At 51.4% G+C, this 22,446-nt stretch overlaps 1 protein-coding gene across 1 annotated transcript in view; it reads right to left on the bottom strand.

The window, feature by feature from the left end:
• Nucleotides 1–242: 242 nt before the first annotated feature.
• The window catches only part of KCNH3 (potassium voltage-gated channel subfamily H member 3), a 77,311-nt gene continuing 55,107 nt past the window's right edge, over nucleotides 243–22,446 (bottom strand). The window contains exons 6-15 of the mRNA XM_081898542.1: nucleotides 21,537–21,694; nucleotides 18,800–19,007; nucleotides 14,956–15,222; nucleotides 12,412–12,611; nucleotides 9,186–9,435; nucleotides 8,094–8,308; nucleotides 5,208–5,491; nucleotides 3,993–4,096; nucleotides 3,788–3,855; nucleotides 243–1,339 (exon numbers count right to left, since the gene is read on the bottom strand). Of these exons, the coding sequence (XP_081754668.1) occupies nucleotides 737–1,339; nucleotides 3,788–3,855; nucleotides 3,993–4,096; nucleotides 5,208–5,491; nucleotides 8,094–8,308; nucleotides 9,186–9,435; nucleotides 12,412–12,611; nucleotides 14,956–15,222; nucleotides 18,800–19,007; nucleotides 21,537–21,694 (2,357 nt within the window). The 3' untranslated portion in view covers nucleotides 243–736. The remainder of the gene's footprint in view (nucleotides 1,340–3,787; nucleotides 3,856–3,992; nucleotides 4,097–5,207; nucleotides 5,492–8,093; nucleotides 8,309–9,185; nucleotides 9,436–12,411; nucleotides 12,612–14,955; nucleotides 15,223–18,799; nucleotides 19,008–21,536; nucleotides 21,695–22,446) is intronic.

Consider the following 22,446-nt stretch of genomic DNA (forward strand, 5'->3'; position numbering starts at 1 on the left):
GTGGCCTGATGTTGAAAGCAGCACTGGTGGCAGAGAGACACAGGAGCGGCATTGGTTATACCGCTGGGTGAAGCTGCTGTTGCTCTCTGCCCCTGGGTGATGTATCGATACGTCGGCCAGGCCTAGTTAACACGCTACTTGTTCACTTTATCTCATTCCCTAGGGGACCCCCCACTCACTCCTCCCTTGGTGTTGAGGACAATAAACCCCAAGCAAGAGTAATTAGCTAGTAAACCATGAGGTCAGAGTCCAAAACGTACCTTTATTTTATAAAACGAGTGCCCACTTTAGCCCAGTGCTGCAGATGGCTAGGAAAATCCTCTGCCCTCCCACCAGAGGAAAGCATGCACAGTGGGATTCACTCTTATCTTCCCCGCCATCCCATGGCTAACAATCAAAGTGCCAGAAGGAAGAAGAGAAGCTAAAACTGGGGTGGGTGTGTACATATATATATATACAGTATAGTTGCATATTTCAAGCATCTGAGTTTGAAATGGATGTATTTCCCCGATCCAGACAGGATAGGTCCAGCTTCTGTGTCTTGCTTTTGCTCCAGCCTGCTGCAGAGAATTCCTAAGCTTGCGTTCCAGTTCTTTCTTCCCGTCCCTGTGTTGACAGCTGCTGCAGCCCTGTCTTGAAGTGCCGTATGGGGGCTTTTCAGCTTCTCCCCCAAGCAGGTTAGCACCCAGTGTTGCAAGACACTGCTCCCCGCCCTCCAATGTTTCCAAAAGCAGACTCACAGGCCCGTGCCTTCCTCCTCTGGCCAGCAGGGGGCGCTGCAGACAGACCCATCGTCCCCAGTACCAATCAGCACCATCTCAAGGCTTGAGGAATCGCAGGCTTGAGTCCTGGAGGTTTTGGTTTCCGTGATGCCCGTAGGGTCTGTGGGGGAGCAAGCTCGGGAAAGGGAGCTCTCTCTTTGGAGCTGGCTTGGCAGCTGTGCGTTGCTTCCTTGGTCCTTGGATCCGTGCCCCGCCGGCGAAATGGGCACCGTCTCGGAGTCCTTGCCCGGCCCCCGTGCCCAGTACATGCCGGGCCAGGGCGAGCTCTGTCCGGCCGGCGGTGCCCACATCCACTGTACCCTGCCACAGGCACCGTTAGGACAGGGGGCGGGTGGGACGCTGTGGGGGCAGAAGGCGGGCGGGAGTCCTGTGTCTACTCGGAGCGGACTTAGCAGAGGCGTGGCAGGAGTAGCATCTGCATGAGGAAAGGGCGCGTAGGCGGAAGGGTCGGCCCGCGAGTGCGTCGGCGTCTGGGAGAGAAGGAAGAGCTGCACGGCCTGGCGAAGGGAGTGCAGGCCTTCGCGCATTTGCTGAACCTGCCCGGAGAGCTCGGCCACCTGGGAAGCGAGACAAGGAGAAACCGGGTGAGTATTAGCAGTTTGCTTATACTCTTCTCTTGGGCGCAATAGCAACCTGGAAGTAGGGTAGGGCTTGGGCCATACAGTCGTACCTCGGAAGTCGAACGGAAGCTCCTGCAGCCAATCGGAAGCCCCATCGGACATTCGGATTCCAAAGAACGTTCGCAAACTCACTTCCGGGTTTGCGGCGTTCGGACCCAAGGTATGACTGTATCTGGTTTTCAACATTGTGATACACCAGCAGCTAAATATTGTGATATATTGGTGTATCTTGGCTTCTTCTTTCTCCCCACCTTAGAGAGGAAGCGCCCTTACCTCTCCTAGCGGGCGCACAGTTTCCTTACTCCTGATTCCAGGAGGAAATACATAGTTCACCCTCCTGCCGGAAGGCAGCCAAGTGCACAGAGCCTGTCCATTTTAACATGGGCGGGCCACCTCTTTCTCCCAGGAGGCCTCCCCATGTGAAGGCAAATGAGGCCATTGTGCCAGCTGGAGGAGGGTGCTTGAACAGCTGATAAGCAGGCTTGCTTAACCTGCCCGCTTCTCAGATGATCAAGCCCCCACCTCGCAGCTTAAACTGCTCCACTGAGCGGAGCGCTTTGACGAAGCTGCCTGCCAGCTGCTTTTGAGTCTCTCTGGCACCAGAGGAGCACCTGCTGTTTCACCCGTGATATGCTACTGGGTAGGCTGGGCGATATATCCGAACTTAAGAATGGAAAGCGTAATGCTGGTGGTCAACAAAACGTTTAAAGACTCTCTCAAGGCAAATTTTTAAAAATGTAGTACAGTGGTACCTCGGGTTACAGACACTTCAGGTTACAGATTCCGCTAACCCAGAAATAGTACCTCGGGTTAAGAACTTTGCTTCCGGATGAGAACAGAAATCGTGTGGTGGCAGCAGGAGGCCCCATTAGCTAAAGTGGTACCTCAGGAACAGACCTCCAGAATGAATTAAGTTCTTAACCTGAGGTGCCGCTGTATAAACACCAACAATTGGGAAACACTGGCATACCAGCACTCCAGTTGGAGAACAGCCTTACCAAAGGTGTCATGGGCTTTGAAGACACTCGAACTCTGGACGAAAGGGATAAACGTGCTAAGAGGAAGGCACGCTTGGCAAATCCACACCATGATCAACTCCTGCCTGGAATCCTACGTCCCCACTGTGGAAGGACGTGTGGATCCAGAATTGGCCTCCACAGTCACGGACTCATTGTTAAAACCATGATTATGGAAGACAATCTTACTGAGCTACGAGTGATCACCAAAGAAGAATATCGCCCAGGACCAGTATGGGAGGGGAGACTGCAATGACAGCTTCACTCAGCAGTATATCGCTGGTGAGAAACCACCATCGCACTCTGCCCTGTAGAGGGAGAAACAAGCTGTATCAGCGAGGTGCCAGTACAGCTTGTTCCTCCCTCCTCTTTAAACTGCTTGGCTGAGGAGCACACTGCTGCCCTCGCCTCCGCCAAGCAGTTTTACGGAGCCCAGGGGAAGGAAGGGGGCTCTGTTAAAGTGCTCCCCCTTCCCAGCTGAGACCCCCGACCCTGCTTGCACGTGAGTAGGAGCAGGTCTACCGCCTGGCTGCCTTCACTAAGGTGGGTGTGTTGCACCTTTCCACCCAGAAAGACAGAGCCCACCCTCCCGGTGGAAGGCAGCCAGGCAGTGTAGGGGCTTGGTGATACTGCTGGCAGGTCCAGTGCTTACCAGCAGCCCCTCTCCGCAAGGTGCAGATAGGGTGGCTTTGCACCCCACGCCTTGGGGACTTTGCCTGGGAGGGTGGGCTGCGTCTTTCCTCCTGGGGTGAAGGACACCCGCTCCCTCCCCCCCGAGGAAAGAGGCAGTGCACCTGTATGGGTGAAGGCAGTCAAACACACAGAGCCTGATAGGCTCCCACCGCTTGGTCCGTCTTTGGGGAGTGGGGGGCAAGCGGGCAAGGTAGCTCACCCGCCCCCTACAAGCGTTGGGGGGCTTGGGGCAGGAGCTCTTCCACCCCCTAGCTGAGCAGCAGTCTGGGGCCAGCTGTATTGGCCACAGCCCACGAGGCCCTGGAGTATCCCTAACCTTCGGCCCTCCAGATGTTTTGGACTACAATTCCCATCATCCCTGACCACTGGTCCTGTTAGATAGGGATCATGGGAGTTGTAGGCCAAAACACCTGGAGGGCTGCAGGTTGGAGATGCCTGGGTTAAAGCAGCTCAGCTCCTGCTGTGAGAGCTGTGGCAGTTTCACCTGGCACCTCGCCGGCTGCGGCCAGTGCAGCTTTTTCGAACATCAGGGTTTATCGCCATTTGGCTGGTGATACACTGCAATGTTGAAAGCCCTATGAGAGCCGCCATCACGGTCTGGCTCTCATACCGGTCCTTGGGCAATGTATCAATACATATGAACCACTTTAAAGACATAAACACAAAAAACTCTTACCGCTTGACGCAGTTTCTCAATGGTGTCGGCACCAGAGAGCTCTGGGGGGATTGTGAGCAGGCCGCTGTCTGTAAGAAGAGAAGCAGACTGGTTTAGCAAAGGCATGGGAAATGAAGCCCACAGGAACTCACTGACCTGTGTGCTGCTGCCATGTTTTCCTAATGATCATGCCTTGTTCCCTGTAAGGCCATGCAGAATGCTTTACCTGTGCCAGGTGAAGGGCTGCTGTAGTCCGGGCCCGAATGACCGAGGCGGAAACTAAACATGGGTTTGTCGGAACCGGATCCGTCTTCTATGCCGTCTACAACCCTTCAGAGGGAGATAGGAAGGGGGGAGAGAGCAGCTCAAATACAGCCCTAGAAGGATGGAATTCTATATCCCAGATCCCCAAGCCTGTCCCTATGGAGTAACCAGAAGACTCCCACGCACAAGCTCACATTCCAATAATGGGACAGAACACATTGAGAGGGGCATTGGCAGGTTCATAGGGGACAAGTGCCACAGGTGGCTCAGGTACGCCGGATGGGGACTAAGAGCACATGGGCAGCACATGTTTCCTGCAGGAGAAAAACCCTTCCATGCCCCCTCTCTGTGAGAACTCAAATGCTGGGAACTCTTCAGCGGTGTCTATAGAAGCACGTTATTCATCTGTTATACTGTATCAGTCACATTTTACACTGAAGCGTCTCAAAGCAACTTACAGGATAAAAATAGAAATAACAGGGATAAAAATAACAATGAGCATTAAAACCAAATATAAGAACAGCAATAAAACAAAACCTAAATTGTGTGTGTGTTTTTGTGTCTAAAACAACTCCTACCACCCCGCTTAATGCCTGTGATTTCTTTTTATTCTCGTCTTTTAACTGGTTACCCTCCGTATTAAAGACCAAAGGGCTGGGTAAATAGAAATATTTTTGCCTGCAGTTTGAAAGCATACAATAAGGGTGCCATGCGTGCGTCCGAGGAGAGGACACGCTGTAAGTTGGAAGCCACGACTGAAAAAGCCTTTTCTTGTATCCTCACCCTCCACAACTCCCTTGGAGACAGCCCACTGAGAAGGGTGCCAGATTATGAACACAGTGTCCGGATTACTTCATGTGGGGAGAGATGGTCCTCGCAGGTTCTGAGCTGCCTGTGGGTTTTATAGGTCAAAAGCAGCACTTCGAAATAAGCCTGTAGACTAATTGGTAAGCGTTGCAGTCATGCCAACATTGCTGTTACACCTGCAGGCCATCTTGCCCTGATAAGCAATCTGGCTACTAAATTCTGCACCCGCTGCAGTTTCAAAGGCAGTCCCACATATAACACACTGCAGTAATCTTACCCAGAGATTGTCAGAGCCTACCCCACGCCACTGCCTGCGTTCTCCATTCAACTGCTCTTTTCATCATCTTGTCTGTCTCTGTGTGCTCCTTACCTGGGGCTGAGGTCTGGGGGGCCACTGCAGGGAGCTGTATGTAGCCGCAACGCCGTGGGACGTGAGGAAGTTTCGGGAGGTGGGTGGCGTGGAAAGCCTGACCGTGGCGGGTGATTGCTGTGGCCTCCAGCGGAAGAGGGGAGCAGGGGGCTGGAGGGCTCGTCCACAGCCTCTGTGGGCAAGCATGGAGTTCTGCGGCGTGAAGGGAACAAAGTATCGGAGTCCTTCCCCAAGGTGGAAAGCAACGCGGTGGGTGCCCTGTTGCTCAGCGATGGGGTCTCAGCCTGCAAAGGAAGGAAAAGCAGATGCAACCTTTTTCCGGTGCTACATTTACAACCTGCTGCCTTCTCTGAATTGTCCCCTGCAAAAGGGGGAAATGATTACACACTGACCTATAGAGCATAAGGCAGTGAGATGATTCTACAAGAGAGATGCGTGTGCAGAGAAGCCCAAACCAACTGTGACTTTCTCTGCATTTGCACGCAGCAGAATTCTTGCATCCAGGAGTGACATTCATTGCAGTGTTTGTGCTGGTTTTCCACTGACCTGACATACATGTTGTCAGAGGCTCAGGAGGAGAGGCACAGGGAAGAGAGGAGATGGAGAGCGAAGGGGAAGAATCTGAGGGGAGCGTAGGAGAATATGACAGTGGCCCAAGGGATTCCATGAGTCTCTCCAGCAAATCGGAAGATTCGCAGAAGGGGGCGCCAGTGGCCAGGGGTAGAGGGTTCCCAAGGGGAACGCCCCAGGAGCAAGGGGGGAGCAGGGACTCCCAGAGCAGCAGTTGGAAATCAGGACCAGCTTCCCCACCAGAGCATAGTGAGGGGGAAAAGTCCCAAGTATCAGGGCCAGTGGATTCCCCACCAGGGAGAGAAGACGAGGCAGGGCTGACCACGCCTCCATCGGAGAGTCGGACAACGGAGGGGAGGTCAGATCCGGCCAGTATTCCGGAAGAGGGAAGCAGTGACAGGAGTAGTGAGGAAGGTCACTGGATTGGCGCGAGAAGCAAGTTCAAATGTACAGGAGCGCGGGACCGCAGAGGAGGAGGATTGGGAGCCGGGTCCCAAAGCTCACCGAAGGCAGGGGGAGGAGCTAAGCGACTCAGCGTCAGAGGAGTCTAGAAAGGGGAATGCACCAACAGGCAGAAGGACCCAGAGAAGGAGAGAGCAGCGGAAAAGGTGGAGCAGGGCTAGGATATTAAACTGGTGTCAGAGGGGAGGAGACTCAGACGGGACTTCGCCGGTCTAGGGTTTAGGACGTAGAGCTGCGCGCTGCGGCTTTGAAATGGAAACAACTTCAATAAAGACCTTTGTACATAAACACAGCCTGGCGTTGGTCCTCTGTGAGCTGGGACCGAGGGGCAGCTCTGACACATGTGGATATTAAAAACCTCTTCACTTTGAACAGAGCCTTCCAGCTTAATCTTTTGACTAGATGAAGACCAGTTTTGGAGTCCTCATAGTGAGGCTACAGTTGCCAGCTATCTCCAGAAGGAATCCCTGGTTCATTTACTACATCCACTTATTTCAGGTCAGTTCCAGACTGGGCTCTGGGCCATCCATTGTGTTAGGTCCAGAATCAATCCAGATTGGGCTCAGTACTGCTGAGATACATCTAGGCCCACAGTTAATCGGTGGCTACAGTTTGCCCACTGCTGAGCTGCCACCTTCAACCAGATGAGTTCTCTTTGTGTGTTACGTGCATGTATGTTGTGTGGGAGACTGCAGGGAGTGGAGAGTACAGCTCAGTAGAGCAGGAAAGAGGGATCCCACTGCTGCTGGGCGAGAAAGCTCCCTTTTTCTACTAAACAGCATGGAAGCAAAGCAAGTTGCCTGTGAAGAAAGGGAACACTCCCTTGATCAGTGCACAGACTGGAATCCAAGCAGGTAAGATGTGCAGGGGTGGGGTATATGTGCATGTATGCAGGCATACTTTGGCTCTGACCACTGCTGGTATGTGGCCTACAAACACACTTTTGTGGGGCGGTGGGGAAATTCCTCACACTATCTAGGCCATGGCAATGCAGCAATCATATCATTGGTACCGTTGCTCTCACGCCATGGATGCAACCCTACATGCCCATTTCTCCCCAGAAATTGGGGGTGCCAGGGTCAGAGAAGAAATGGCTGAGAGCTCAGCTAATGGTATAAAAGTGGTAAACGCACCAGCTGTGCTTGGTGTCTCCAAGCAAGCAGGAACTAGGTGAACTCGCCTCTCTAATTGTTACCACCTTCCCAGATGATCCAGTGCTGCCAAGGAGGCTGGTCCAGACACAATCTAGGTTAACCTCCTAGACACCCATCAGACTCCTAGGAAAGTAATTTATTAGCTCTGGATTGTTTCTGGAGTGGGTGCTGAAGAGTTGGCCTGCCGTATCAGGCTGCATCTGGATAAATGCTTTCTAGGTTGAGTTGAAAGGGCAATAGGCAAGGAAGAACAAAAAGCTCTGCCTAATGATAGTGTCTCCACAAAGCCACTGTTTTGTAGGAAGAGTTCAAGTGCACATTGGAAAACTAGGTTCGCACAGTTAAAGTGGTTTTGGGGATTCTGTCACCAATCTACTTTAAAAACAGAATTGGACATTATGCAGTTTTGAAAGCAACAGGAAAATGAATTGAGCAACATCGAATGAATGAATGACTAAAAGGCAGGCATGTAAACATCCCACAAGCAGATCAGAATAAATGCTTCTCATATCACAGATCAGAACAAATGCTCAGTAAAGACCCGGAAACAATCCAACCCTTTGTGCAAGCAAATCAGGACGAATGCTCAATAAACGGGTCGCATTGAGGGGCCTTAGTGCACCCACGACCCTTTCAAAGGCATTTGTTGCTTACTCCTTCCAGTGCTTTCCTCCCTGTTGCAGCTGTTCTTTCCACTCACCTGGAAGCTGCTGCCTCCGCCCAGGTTGTAGCTGAGCTCGCATGGGAGCTCGTGGCGAAATTTGCTGGCAAATTCTGGGTAGAGCTCCAGGCTGGCGAGAAGGCCAGACAAGCTCAGGCACTGCAGGTCACAGTAGGTGAGGCCCCGAACGTCCGCGTTGGCCTGGACCGCCTCCTCCCTGGATGAGATGTGGCAACCGATTAGGTCCCCCTTACCTGAAAGAACGAAAGGCAATTGGTGAGATCCAACTGGCAAAATAGTACTAGCCGCAGTTTTGAATGAGGCACCTTCTCCCTTGGCATCAAAAGGTCCGTCAAGCTATTTCTGTGGAACCCTGTGGTGCGGGTGTGTAGGTGTGTGTGCACACCTGGGTCTGCCAACCTGCAGCCCCTACCTGGATTGCCTTAGCAAGGGAAGCAGGGTGCTAGATTTCAAAAGGAGCTAAAGGAACCCACCAAACTGGAAAGCGGCCTTGGCAGGGCTTAAGAGTTGGGGACACAGAACAGAATGGGAATCTGATCTTCATCTTTGGGGTGGAAATGTTCCAGTTGTCTTGGTGCTGTATAAAACTTCAAGATGCTGTTGCGGAGTGATATGCTTAAATTTTCCCTCCATCTAAAATTTTTATTATTATTTATTGAATTTATATACCGCCCTATACCCAGGGGTCTCAGAGCAGTTCACAGAATAAAATAAAGATATGAAACCACAAAATACCTAATAAAAAATAAAAACAGCAACCCCACCCCAACACATACAAAAAAAATCATATTTTAAAAGGGCATAGGATGTAAATCGGATCAACCAGAGGCCTGGTTAAAAAGGAATGTTTTTGCCTGGTGCCTAAAGGTGTACAATGAAGGAGCCAGGCAAACTTTCCTGGGGAGAGCATTCCACAAATGGGGAGCCACTGCAGAGAAGGCCTGCTCTCATGTCAAGGAGAAGACCCTAGTCTGAACCTTTGGTTTTCCACATGCAGCAGGTCTTAAGCAGAGGAGTTTGCTTGCCTGTTCCTCCCTCCCAAATGCCATCAAATATCCCACCCCTTCTAGGAGGGAAGAGAAGGGGCAGGAACAAAAGAGGTCCCCATACCTAAGATGGCGAGCACAGTGCCGTCTTTGAGCACCTCCATGGAGCCCGAGCAGACAAGGTAGAGGGCCTGAAGGGCATCCCCCTGCCGGATCAGGTACTCCCCTGGCGTGCAGAACGACGTGCGGACGCTGAGCGAAAGGGAGCGCCGGCAGCCCCGGCTGGCCCCCTCAAAGAGGGGCAGCTGCAGCAGCTCCTTGTGCAAGTGGAGAGCGATGTCTGCGCGAAGCTCATCTGGGAGGCTCTGCAGCAACTGGAGGGGGGAAAAGGGAGGCAATGGTCACGGTGGCAGCATCACGACTGATACCATCATCAACACGTGGACTGGTGGTGCACTCCCCACTGCTTTCCCCCAAAAGCACATCACAAAAGTGATGAAAGTGAGAGAAGAGAGTCTGGGCCCAAATACCCACCATCGCCACTAATGGCAACCGAGTGCATAAAATTCAAGTGTACAGACAACATCACAATGGAGTTAAAATACAGAGTAGATTCTACGGTTTGTGGCCTCTTACCATAGTGACTTTCTTCCCTCTTCCCTCCTTCTTCCTTTCCTCTCTTTCTTTCTTTCTTTCTTTCTTTCTTTCTTTCTTTCTTTCTTTCTTTCTTTCTTTCTTTCTTTCTTTCTTTCTTTCTTTCTTTCTTTCTCTCTCTCTCTCTCTCTCTCTCTCTCTCTCTCTCTCTCTCTCTCTCTCTCTCTCTCTCTCTCTCTCACACACACACACACACACCAAGTCCCCAAAATGGATGGCCTGTATGGCTCTACCCTTTAACCCCAGCTTTTGGAAGGAGGCTTTTGGAAAGAGTGATACAGCCCAAGATTTAAAAGGAGCAGCAGATCTTTCTTCCTGAATGCAGTGAGTCAGTGTAAGTCACGATTAGCATGCAAGATTTGGACTGGGGTGATCTGGATCGAAAGCCTCCGTCGTTCCTCATTGTGGGGCCCACAGCCAGTCACACAACCCATTGCTGATACAGTCACACCTTGGTTCTCGAGAAGAATGCATTCCAGAAGTCCGTTCAACTTCTGAAAGCCAAGGTGTGGCTTCTGATTGGCTGCAGGAACTTCCTGCAGCCAATCGGAAGCTGCTTCGGGCATTTGGGTTCCAAAGAACATTTGCAAACCGAATCACTCACTTTCAGGTTTGTGGTGTTTGGGAGCCAAAAAGTTTGAGTCGTAAGGCGCTCAACAACCAAGGTATGACTGTACATGTCGTCATGACTCGTGAGGATAACACCTTCTACATTGCTTTGAATCCCTTGGGATGGGATGTCAATGTGACAAAACAAACATACTGTTTAATTCCACCAGCATCTGCTACATTTCTATCTGAGGTCAGAGATAGTGTGGAATTTTGCAGTGGGCACCAAACAGCACGAGATGAACAGTGGCTTGTTTTGTTTTGAAACAGGTTTCAAGCCCATACGCCTGAAAAGATACAGGGAGGTTTTGTGAAACCTTGTGTGCCTTAGAGAGGAAGCAGTTTCCACTGGCCGGGACACTGCGGCTGCTCTTCCCTTCTCCATGACTAGCAGAATAAAACCACACAAAAACCCAGCACACAGGCTTGGCTTGATACGAATGTCTTACACAAGCCGCAGAATTCAGCTGCTCATTTTGATGTCTCCCGCCTTCTGTTTTAGCACCATGTGCACACAGCTCTTCCCACACCCAAGCAATGCTCCAGAATACCAGTTGCTGGAAGCCACGGGAAGGGGAAAGAGAGCTCTTGTGCTCAAATCCTCCTGGCTGGTTTCCCACTGGCATCTGGGTGACCACTGGGAGGACAAGATGCTGCACTAGATGCAGGGCTCATCTTACATCCTTGGGAAAAGGTCTCACAGGTGTGCTTCCCTTTCCTCCTCCCCACCAGGCTCTGATAGGCCAGTTTGATACAATGGGCTACCTTCTAGCTCAGTGATTTTCCCAAAGTGGGCAGTGGGATTCCCTAGGGGGGCACTAAGAGGCAAGGGGGTAGCAGGGAGACGCTGGAGGTGTAACTGACTACAGTGGTACCTCGGGTTACAGATGCTTCAGGTTACATACGCTTCAGGTTACAGCCTCCAATAACCCAGAAATAGAACCTTGGGTTAAGAACTTTGCTTCAGGATGAGAAATTGCACTGCGGTGGCGGGGCAGCAGTGGGAGGTCCCATTAGCTGAAGTGGTGCTTCAGGTTAAGAACAGTTTCAGGTTAAGAACGGACCTCTGGAATGAATTAAGTATGTAACAAAGGTACCACTGTATAACACTTTGAAAAGCCAGCATCACTGGATCAAGTGAATAAATGAAATAATTTTAACTGGATTTTGAATAAATGTGCAATTGTTTCTATGTCGAATTTTATTGCTATCCTCAGTGGGTCGTGTAAACCGCTCTTCTGATTAATGTTTTTTTGTTGTTTACAGGGTAGGGGGTGCTGGAGAGGAGCTCATGGAAAAAAGCCCCCCCTCAAAAAAAAGTTTGGGAACCATTGATGCAGCTGTTCCGCAATGAAAGATGTTCGGAGGGGAAGATTCTGAATGGAATGCAAGGTTTAAGGCAGGCACCCTCCAGATGTTTTGAGACTACAACTCCCATCATCCCCTAGCTAACAGGACCAGTGGTCAGGGATGATGGGAATTGTAGTCCCAAATCATCCGGAGGGCTGAGTTTGGGGATGCCTGGTTTAAGGTTAAAGACAGTGTGTAGGATGACGAGGGCAAATTTCAGTGAGGACTGAGGGCGAGCAAATATTTCCATTAGTTTATGCTCACCTACTCTTATTTCCTTGCCCCCTTAATAGCCAAACCACTTTTTCTATGCATTCATTGCTACGTCACTGTATTATCTTCCTGTCATATCTCAACCCCCAGAAAAAAAACCCAGGTGCCTCCTTCTGTTGCAATCCTCATCCTCACATGCATCCAATTCCAAGGTGTTCAGCATGGCACATCATGCCCCTTGCCCAATTTTATCCTCATCACAACTCTGTGAAGCAGAGAGTGAATGGGACTGTGCCACTCCCCTGAACTGCATGGTGTCCAGGATTATAGCATTGGATTTGATTTTAAGAAGCCTTCAGCAGAACAGAAGGCTTCACCGGCGTTCCTGGGGCACTTGCGCGCTCCTGAGGTGCCCTTTTCTATTTCCTCGCCAGCTGCTCTCTCTCTCCCCAATCCCCTGCCCCCTGGGTGGGAAAGCTTCCTCGTGGTTCGGACCCACACCCCGCCCAGGCCTCCCGCCTCACCTCCCGAGTATCGATGCCGTTGCTGGCGCTCCAGGTGGCCTGGAAGTACTCCAGCATGCGCTGCTTCAGCGGCGGAGGAATGCGGTGGATGCGGATGTAATCGCGCAGGTCGCGCGTGCGGCTGTGGTAGAGGAAGCGGCGCGCATACATGCGCTGGATGATGGCGGTCACGTTCCCGAAGACTACCGCATGCATCAAGGCTGGGGGGGGGGGGGAGGAGAGGAGAGGGAGGAAAGCGGCGTCAAAGCTAGTCCAGCAAACATGGAGCAGAATGTCCCCTCTGCCACCCCTTGCCGTGGGATAAATGGTTATACCCTGTTCTGCTTACCTGTGCAAACTCCAAGCAATATATGTGACCTAAAAGCCCAAGCAAGGCATGGCGGCTAAGACACTGGTCTTCCCCGCCCTGCCTTGCCCGGAACAAAAATCCATTGACCTGCAACCTACATACACTGGCTCCCAGTACGTTTCTGAGCACAGTTCAAAGTGTTGGTGCTGACCTTTAAAGCCCTAAACGGCCTCGATCCAGTGTACCTGAAGGAGCGTCTCCACCCCAATTGTTCAGCCCGGACACTGAGGTCCAGCGCCGAGGGCCTTCTGGCAGTTCCCTCCCTGCAAGAAGTGAGGTTACAGGGAACCAGGCAGAGGGCCTCCTCGGTGGTGGGGCCCGGCTTGTGGAACGCCCTCCCATCAGATGTCAAGGAAATAAGCAACTACCTGACTTTTAGAAAACACCTGAAGGCAGCTCTGTATTGGGAAGTTTTTGATGTTTGATGTTTTCTGGTGTTTTTAATATTCTGCTGGGAGCCACCCAGAGTGGCTGGGGAAACCCAGCCAGATGGGCCGGGTATGCATGCATGCATGTATGTATGTATGTATAAATAAATAATAATTACTACGCAGGTTGCAGAATTCTGAGGTAGTAGAATGTACCTCTTCAGGCTGCAGGTGGTGGGTCACCTTTTTGAAATGCCCCCCCCAGCAAGTAATTAAATTCCCTGCAAGTAATTTTAAAAAAGGAGCACCACTGTACTGGTTTTCTACTTGCTTTGGTGCTTTTCACATAAGGGAGCATTAAAAACACAATCTCACCCACCCACCCACCTGCAGTGTAAAGTAATACAGGCCATTTCACCACCTCAGAAGTTAACCCATCTCACTCCAAGCTCATTCTGCTGCATTTGCAGGCCTCAAGCTTATCAATCTCAAATCAACCGCTGTAGAAACAGATGAGACCCTGTGCCACGTATTTCTCTCTCTTTTTAATCCTCCGGCGGGGGGGGGGGGGCGGAACTGGCTTTTCAACTCCAGTTCATTAACTTTAGCGGCAGCTGACGGTATTCCCTAATTTTGTGACTGCTCCACAGAAGCACAGAAACAGTTGCCGGGTGCAGAAGCCAGCATCCCGAAACTTTCCGCTTTTGGTTTCTAGGACAGCAAGCATGAGTGCAGCAGGCCTTGGCTAAGCCCGTGGACATTCCCGTCATAGCTGTCAACTTACAGATTTGAAAATAAGGGATCAGCAGCCAAAATAAGGGATTTTCCGAACACAGGTATGTTCAACTTCTGAGCCAAAGGCAGAAAGCCCAGCCAGCAGCCAAACGAAGCCTCAAGCAGTGGTTCCCACAGCGCAGCAACCCAGCAAAAGGGATGCAGCAAGGAAACCACCGTCACCTCTCCGCTGGGAAGCGCTGAGCAAAGGCGAGTCCCCAGACAATGTGGCCGATTTGATCAGCACAAGGCATGCAAGCTCCAGTCGTTCTTAGACTCCTTATTGGGTGAGCAATGCAGCCAAGCAACCCAGTTGGAGCCTCCCTCCTCCCTGGCCAGCAGGGAGGGAGGGGAGCTGCTTCCTTTGAAACCCGGGAAATTTAAGGGACATCATCAATAAGGGACAGCAGCGGGACACGGCGCTGGGATAAGGGAGTTTCCCGCCAATTAAGGGACGGTTGACAGCTATGACTCCCGTCCCTGTCCAAGAATGCCACAAATTCCAAACACTTGGGCCCACCTGCATCCTCCCTTCTGATGGTTGGCCACAGTGGATACTAACAGCAGATCCTCACGTTTCCCCCTTCTCGTTTATTTCCTACCTTCTTCCATCTAAGGACAGTGGGTTGGTGGGATCTGATGTTGGGCCGCAACTCCCATCACCTCTGACCATTGATCATGGTTGCTGGGGCTTGCTGGGAGTTGAAGTCCGACAACACCTAGAGACTAAGCCTGCATTGAACCAACCATTTTAAAGAACTGGGGTCGTGAAGCTACCTTTCTGCTGTAAGGGAAGGTTCTCAAAACACCAGTACTGCCTTGCTGCTGGGTTTTTGGGACAGCACCAAATTAAAAGCCGTATTTATAGAAGGTGCTTGCCCTGTGGTTGTCATGATAACCAGATTGCCCAGGACCTACGAAAAGGGAAATGAGGAGGAAGAGCAGGATGACGTGGTGTTGTTGTTTTCTTTTTTTAATAAAACGACAAAACAAAGCCTGGCGATGCTCCTCATTCCCAGCCCACTGCCGCCCCAGGCTTAGGGCCTTACTCACCCCCCACCAGCATGGTGCAGATGGAGAAAATCTTCTCCGAGTCGGTGTTTGCCGACACGTTGCCAAAGCCCACGCTGGTTAAGCTGCTGAGGGCAAAGTACAAGGAGGTGATATAAGCGCTTCTCAGCGAGGGGCCCCCTAAAAGCTCCCACGTGCTGCCGTTCAGAGCCGGGCTGGTCCCGTTGGCGGAGTCGTCCTCAGCGCTGCTGTTCCTCTGGGCCAAGTAGTAGGGCGTCTCGAGGCGACGGGCCAGCTCCTGCAGCCACCCTGGGAGGAAGAGGAAGAGGAATGGGGGAAGCAGGTTATTAGAAAGATCCTTTCCTCCTGAAAGCTAGCCGCAAAAACCTTCAAAGAAACCAAGGATCTGGAAAAAGGTGTAGCATCACACACACACACACACACACACACACACACACACACACACACTTGCACAAGCGCTCCTGTGCCATTTACAGGGCAGCGCTTTTCCTTCCAGAAATAAAAACATCAGAACTTGGAAAATAATAATGTTACATGGGCAGAGCGAGACAATGCCCCTCGCTGGCAGCTCCGCCTGCCACAGGAGCTGTGACTTTGCAAACAGAAAGGTTCACCCCAGTGAGAGGCAGTGTGGCGTAGTGGTTAGAGTTTGTGTAGCACATGGCGACTAGACATTCAGATTTGGCGCCCGCAGCCCAGGTCCCAGGAGCCATTGGGGAGCTTTTATATCCCCATTTCTAACATGGTAAATGGTAAAGGACCCCTGGACAGTTAAGTCTGACTGGACTATGGGGTTGCGGCGCTCATCTTGCTTTCCGGCCGAGGGAGCCGGCGATTGTCAACAAACAGTTTTCTGGGTCAGGTGGCCAGCATGACTAAACCGCTTCTGGTGCAATGGGACACCGTGACGGAAATCAGAGTGCATGGAAACGCCGTTTACCTTCCCACTGCACGGTACCTATTTATCGACTTGTACTGGTGTGCTTTCAAACTGCTAGGTTGGCAGGTGCTGGGAAAGAGCAACAGGAGCTCACCCGGGATTCGAACCGCCCACCTTCTGATCAGCAAGCCCAAGAGGTTCAGTGGTTTAGACCACAGCGCCACCAGTTCCCACCTACACCAACAGGGCTCCACCGCTCCTCACAATCACAGAATCTTTGCCCAGAGGCTCCTTAGCTAAGGCATTTAGTCCTGTTTCCTGCCACAAGGAAGGAACTGTGAGCAGAATGAAGGGTCTCATCTGAAGAGGGGATGTCGTTTCCAATACCGGACAGTCAAATGGCTCTCAGCAGCTCAGGGCACGAAGGCGACTGGCATCCCCTTTTGCCCTGCGTGTCTGTGCCCAAGGTCTGCAACAGAAGATTGCCATGTGTACAAGCTTGCAGCACTGGGGTTGTGCTGAATCCCTTGTGTGTACAGTTGTACAGGTGAAGGCTGCCCTCATGGGTGTATCCAAGATTTATATTGGGGGGGGAGAGAGAGATAGGACGGAGCTACCTGCAACAGAAAGCGCCACCCAAGTGACCTCAGCAAGCACCTGAATTTCAAATATTCTGATTATTTCTACTTTTAATTAAGTATTTTTTAAAAAAACTTGATTGAGGGGGGCAGCTGTCCCTCCACCCACCCCACCTGCCCCCTGGCTATGCCCATGGCTGCCCGCTTTCGAGCTGAAGGCATGGGTGAATGAGGTCAGAGAAGAGATAGTCTCAGCACATCCCATTCATGCGCCTCTTCAGCAGGCGTGCGGTACTTGCGAGCAGTGTTTCCCAACCTTGGGTCTCCAGCTGTTTTTGGACTACAGTTCCCATCATCCCTGACCACTGGTCTTGCTAGCTAGGGATGATGGGAGTTGTAGTGCAAAAACAGCTGGAGACCCAAGGTTGGGAAACACTGCTTGTGAGGATAGCAACGGCATGCTACCTTCAGGCAGCAGAAAGGAGGAGTTGCCCCAGATCCGGCAGAAGAAGCACCTTACACAGGAGAAGGCTTTCCAGTTCCCCCCTCCGGACTGTTGTGGGGCAGGGGGGAGATCAGAGGGTTGTCATATCAGCCAGCCCTCGAGTCTGCGACTGCTGCTGTTGAATGCCTGGTCGGCCCAGAATAAAATCTTTCTCATCCATGATCTGATTATGGATGAGGAGGCTGATCTGGCATGTATCATGGAAACCTGGGTGGGTGAACAGGGTGGAGCTGTGCCCACCTGTGTACTCAGTGCAGCACCAGGCTAGACTCGAGGGTCGGGCAGGGGGAGTTGCTGTGGTCTATGGCGCTGTGGGTTAAACTACAGAGCCTAGGACTTGCTGATCAGAAGGTCGGCGGTTTGAATCCTCGTGACGGGGTGAGCTCCCGTTGCTCGGTCCCTGCTCCTGCCAACCTAGCAGTTCAAAAGCACGTCTAAGTGCTGGCCGCATGACCCGGAAGCTGTACACCGGCTCCCTTGGCCAGTAAAGCGAGATGAGTGCCGCAACCCCAGAGTCGGTCACGACTGGACCTAATGGTCAGGGGTCCCTTTACCTTTACCTACAGAGATTCTATCTCCAGGCTCTCGGTCCAGTTGGGGGTGGAATCTAGAGTGTTGGCCTATTGGACAGATTAGGGATTCTGCTGGTTTACCTGCCGCCTCGCTGCCCAGCAGTCTCCCTTCTTGAGGAATCCCAGACTATACAGGTTGAAGAGACCAGTTTTTCTGGGCACAGAATTCCTATGGTTGTGTGTGTTTTAAGGCATATTCTCCCCACCCCCAGCTACTCTCAGGATTACCTTTTACATTCCTGTTTACTGGGGGTTCAGGACGTTTTTACCCATTCTTGGAATCCATGGCGGATCTACTGGTTTCTTCTGAAATACTGCACTGCGTTTTGGTGTGGCTTCCCCTAAGCCAGTTTCACTCTTACTTCAAAACTGTTTGGGACTCCCAGAAGAATACAGCGCAATCATTTCCTGGGGTTTGTCCTACATGTCTAAACGGGGGGGGGGGGGGAATGTATCTTGAAGGAGCACCCCACTTCCCACCCCGCAGCCTGTCCACTGCAATCCTACCTGTGTTTACTCTGAAATAAGCCCCCAGTGAATTCAATTGGGCTTACTTCCAGGCTAGCATCTCGTTCATTTAAAAACACGAGGTGGGGGCACGAGAAAACTGCTCATCTCTGCCCATCATTATCTCTGCAAACGAAAATTGGGCAGCGGAGAGGCGGGGTCTGTTTCCTTTCACTCGCTTTGTTTTTTTTTCCAAAGTGCCAGGAGAAGTTGGGATCTTCAGGCAAGCTCCACAGAAATGCACGAACAGCCCCTTTCCCTCTCTTGCTAAAAACAGCCCAGCACACAGAAGAGTCCAAAACATGCCCCAAAACAACCCCGCCAACATCAGTTGCGCCAGCTGCAGTTATCAAGAAAAAAAAATATTGCTTGATATCCCCACGCTTGACGGGGAGAGGAAAAAGGTGTGCGTTTGTGTCAGTAAATCCCACGAGATCAAGTAAGCGAGGGGCTTGGGGGAGATCTCCCGACTATGCGCCAAGTGGCAATAAGCCCCACCTTTTGAGCACCGAGGCTCCGCCCGCTGATTGTCAGGATCCGAGTCCCAGAAGATTTGGGCAAGGTAAAGGCTTGCTAAGCCTGCCGTCACGCAGTCCCAGGAGTCGGGTAGACAACAGTAATTATAGGAGAACTCATCGCCCCCAAAGTGAAAGCGAGCGTGCGCGCCAGGACTATTATTTATGTGGCACCTGCAGCATCGGTTTGCATGCACGCGTGTGCACGCACGCACATGCACACACACGTGTGCACGCCCCCATTGAGTCGCACAATGCTTGCTTATGTGGCGGGAAGAGCAAAGACCAAAAGAAAAACAACCACTCACCGATCCCCGGCAGCTGAGAGGGGCTGCTCTCGACTTCGCGCTGCCCGATGAAGTACCAAACGCAGGCGACCCAGTGCGCCAGGAGCGCAAAGACGGTCATGAGGAGGGTCAGCACCACGGCGCTGTATTGCGAGTACCGGTCCAGGTTGGGCAGCAGCCGCAGCAGGCGCAGGAGCCTCACCGTCTTGAGCAGATGAGCCCCGAAGTACTGAGTGGGGTGGGGAGGAGAGGGAAAAGGAGAGAGAGAGAAGTTGCATCAACTTGACTTGCCCCCTCGGAGCTGCAATGTGGATGGCCGGGGTGGGAATCGAACCACGGAAGAGGAGGTGGTCCTGGAGGGCTGACGGAGGGGAGGTTGTGGGAGGGTGATGGGCATAGGTGCCAACTACCTGGGGCCCTGGGTGCCTGAGCACCCACAAAATTTTCCATCAAGGGAACAAGCACCCACAAATTTTGGTGCCAGGGCAAAGCACGTTGCATGGCAAAGCACGTGCCCAAGGCACCCACGGCTGTGGGGACAGGTTGGCGCTCCTGGTGATGGAAGAAGGGATCCTCAAGAATGGGGCTACAGCCAGATTTGGGTGGGTGGGGAGCTTGCCCCTTCAGAATGCATCTCCCTCTGAATTAAATGCAAGTTCAGACCTTCCAAGTGTCCCTGTTTTCCAGGGACGTCCCTAATTTAGAGAAGCCATCTCTGTTTCTGATTTGATCCCGGAATGTCCCACTTTTCCTTAGGACGTCCCTATTTTCATTGGAGAAATGTTGGAGGGTATGGAGTTATCCGACCCCCGAGCCATCTGAAGGCAATCCTGTACAGAGAATTTTTTAAAGAAATGTTTAATGTTTTATTATGTTTTTATATATGTTGGAGGCTGCCCTGAGTGGCTGGGGCAACCCAGCCAGACGTGTGGGGTATAAACAGTAAAATTATCGTTATGGAATGGGATGCATCAAAAAAATGTTGGAGGGTATGTAAGCTTACTATCTTTCCTCCCAAAATTTAAAGCATGACTTTTTTTTTGGGGGGGGGGAGAGTAAGGAAAAGGATAACAATAAAATATATGCCACGTCTGCTAATGAATCAGCTTAATTAGCTAAACAGCTTTAAAGTGCATCATGTTTAGTTTTAGGTTTTTGCCGTTTCCGTCAAGACACCAGCCAACAGCCCAAGTGGCCGTCTCATCATCACATTTCTGGATATAGGCAGTGGCATAGGGTGGGGGCTGCAGGGGGGGCCGGCCGCACCAGGCGCAACATCTGGGGGTTAGGGTTAGGGGGCGCAAATCCACGGGTTAGGGGGTGCAAATTACTTGCCTTGCCCCGGGTGCTGACAACCCACCCTACGCCACTGGATATAGGCCTGCCATAAACTAGGAGGTTATCTGAAAAAAGAGTGGGGGCTTGTGGCTGGGTGGGTAGAGCTCAAAACTGGGTTGGAGCCCAGGTAGCAGGACAGCCCCCTAGCAAAGGGGAAGCGGCCTTTGTTTAAGAGCGAAGAGTTCCATAGGAGCAAAGGGACGCTTCTGGCTTAGAGCTAACAGCAGTTTTGAAGTGGGGAGGGGTTTTAAGCAGAACCGCACCATGGAGGGGGTGGGGGAAGAGGAAACTTGCCTCCCCACATACAATATTTGCAGTCCTGCTTGTCCTCCCACACACACAGCGCTGGAGCTGTTATGGTTTGAAAAACAAAAAACAGGTGCATTCAGTGTATTCATGTTTTTAACATCATGTCTGGGCAATCACCTAAGAATCTTCAGCAAGCTGGTTTCTATTTATCATTGCATTAATGTCTCCCGCTAAGGAGGCTGTACATCGCCACAGAGGTGACTCTACCAATCGCCATTGCCCAGCTTGGAAGGACATGCCAGCTTTTCCAAACTGTTTAAGCCCAGATGCTAGTGATTATTAGACCTCACTGGGCCCTGAAGTGTGTTTCAGACAATGTTGATAACTTGAATCAACTGTATGATGCATTAGCGTGGGCTATTTTAATTCATGCCTGGGGTGAAGAGCACCTCTGAGCATATACAGAGTAGATTTCTCTCATGCCTGATGAATCACGCTTCTTGTAATCCATAGGGACAGAAGGCATGACTTTGCTGCAGAAACATATTCCAGCGTTTAGGTTTTGTTTTTGCTTACATGTAAATTAAATGTTAGGACGCGGGTGGCGCTGTGGGTTAAACCACAGAGCCTAGGACTTGCCGATCAGAAGGTCGGTGGTTCAAATCCCCGTGACGGGGTGAGCTCCTGTTGCTCGGTCCCTGCTCCTGCCAAGCTAGCAGTTCGAAAGCACATCAAAGTGCAAGTAGATAAATAGGTACCACTCTGGCGGAAAGGTAAACGGCGTTTCTGTGTGCTGCTCTGGTTCGCCAGAATCAGCTTAGCCATGCTGGCCACATGACCCGGAAGCTGTGCGCCGGCTCCCTCGGCCAATAAAGCAAGATGAGCACCGGCTCCCTCGGCCAATAAAGCAAGAGTCATCTGCGACTGGACCCAATGGTCAGGGGTCCCTTTACCCTTTACCTTTAAATTACTGTAAATGTTGAGGAAGAGGGAGAGGGAGAGAGACAAGTCTCGGGGAGTGATGTAGGAGAAAACCCCAAACCCAACTAGGTTATAATGCCAGCTTTGCCCAGCAAAATGGCACCAGGCTGCCAGCGGGAGATCTACGGGCAGCTGCAGACTTCAGCCCTTTTTTTGCATCTTGTAACACAGCGCCTCACCAAAAACTCACCACATTGACCTTGAAAGCATAGAGGAGGTCGAAGGGCAGTGCTGCTATGAGGTCCAGTACAAACCAGCGGGTCAGGTAGTGCAGGAAAATGGCATGAGGGTCAAACACCACCTGCCCTGACTTGCTCACAAAGGTGGTGCGGAAATTCAGCACGATATCTGGAAAGAAAGGGCAGAAATGTTAAGGAGCAAGTCGGCAGCAGTTGCACCAGTGGTTGCTGTTGGACTACATTTCCCATAATTCCTGACCGTTGGCCATGTTGGCTGGGGCTGATGGGTGTTGGAGTCAAGCAGGGCATGTGAAGGGCTAGCCGTAGTTTCCCCATCACCGCTGAGCTAGACTATGGTTTGTGGTGAAGCTAAATGGAAATAAAGAAAGAAACACAGCTTTAATCGGGATTGGCTGCCTGCTTTCTGTGGGATGTAATCCACTGGGAGCAGTCAAGTACAACATTCCTTGTAACGCTAGAGAAGACATGCAAGGGAATGTTTGGTCCAGCCAGTCAAAACTTCCTGTTCCTCCTGGCTGGAGCATCCTTCCTTTTGCATGTGATAGAAGGTGGGCGTGACCTAACCTGTCCAAGTAACAAAAGAACAAGTCACACAGCACACCTCACTCTTATTCTTCATTTGACCAGCTTCTAGCTAGGACTGCTCTGCTAGCTGCCAGCTAGCCAAAGCACTAAGATCATTCCTCCCTCTGGGGTAGATCCACATGTACATATTTGCAACTAAGTCTGCCTTCAGGGATCACACTGTGCTCTGCCTGATCATGAGTAAACCTTCCTTTTGTTAATTATCAATAAGACTCTGGTGTCTTTATTATTTTAAGAGGGATTCAAGGGAACTTACCAGGAATGTACAATTCAATCTGAGACAGACTGAATTGTATATTAGTGAGACGCTCACAC

Source organism: Podarcis melisellensis (assembly GCF_964234715.1).
Source record: "Podarcis melisellensis genome assembly, chromosome: 2".
In the NCBI taxonomy this organism is placed as follows: Eukaryota; Metazoa; Chordata; class Lepidosauria; order Squamata; family Lacertidae; genus Podarcis; species Podarcis melisellensis.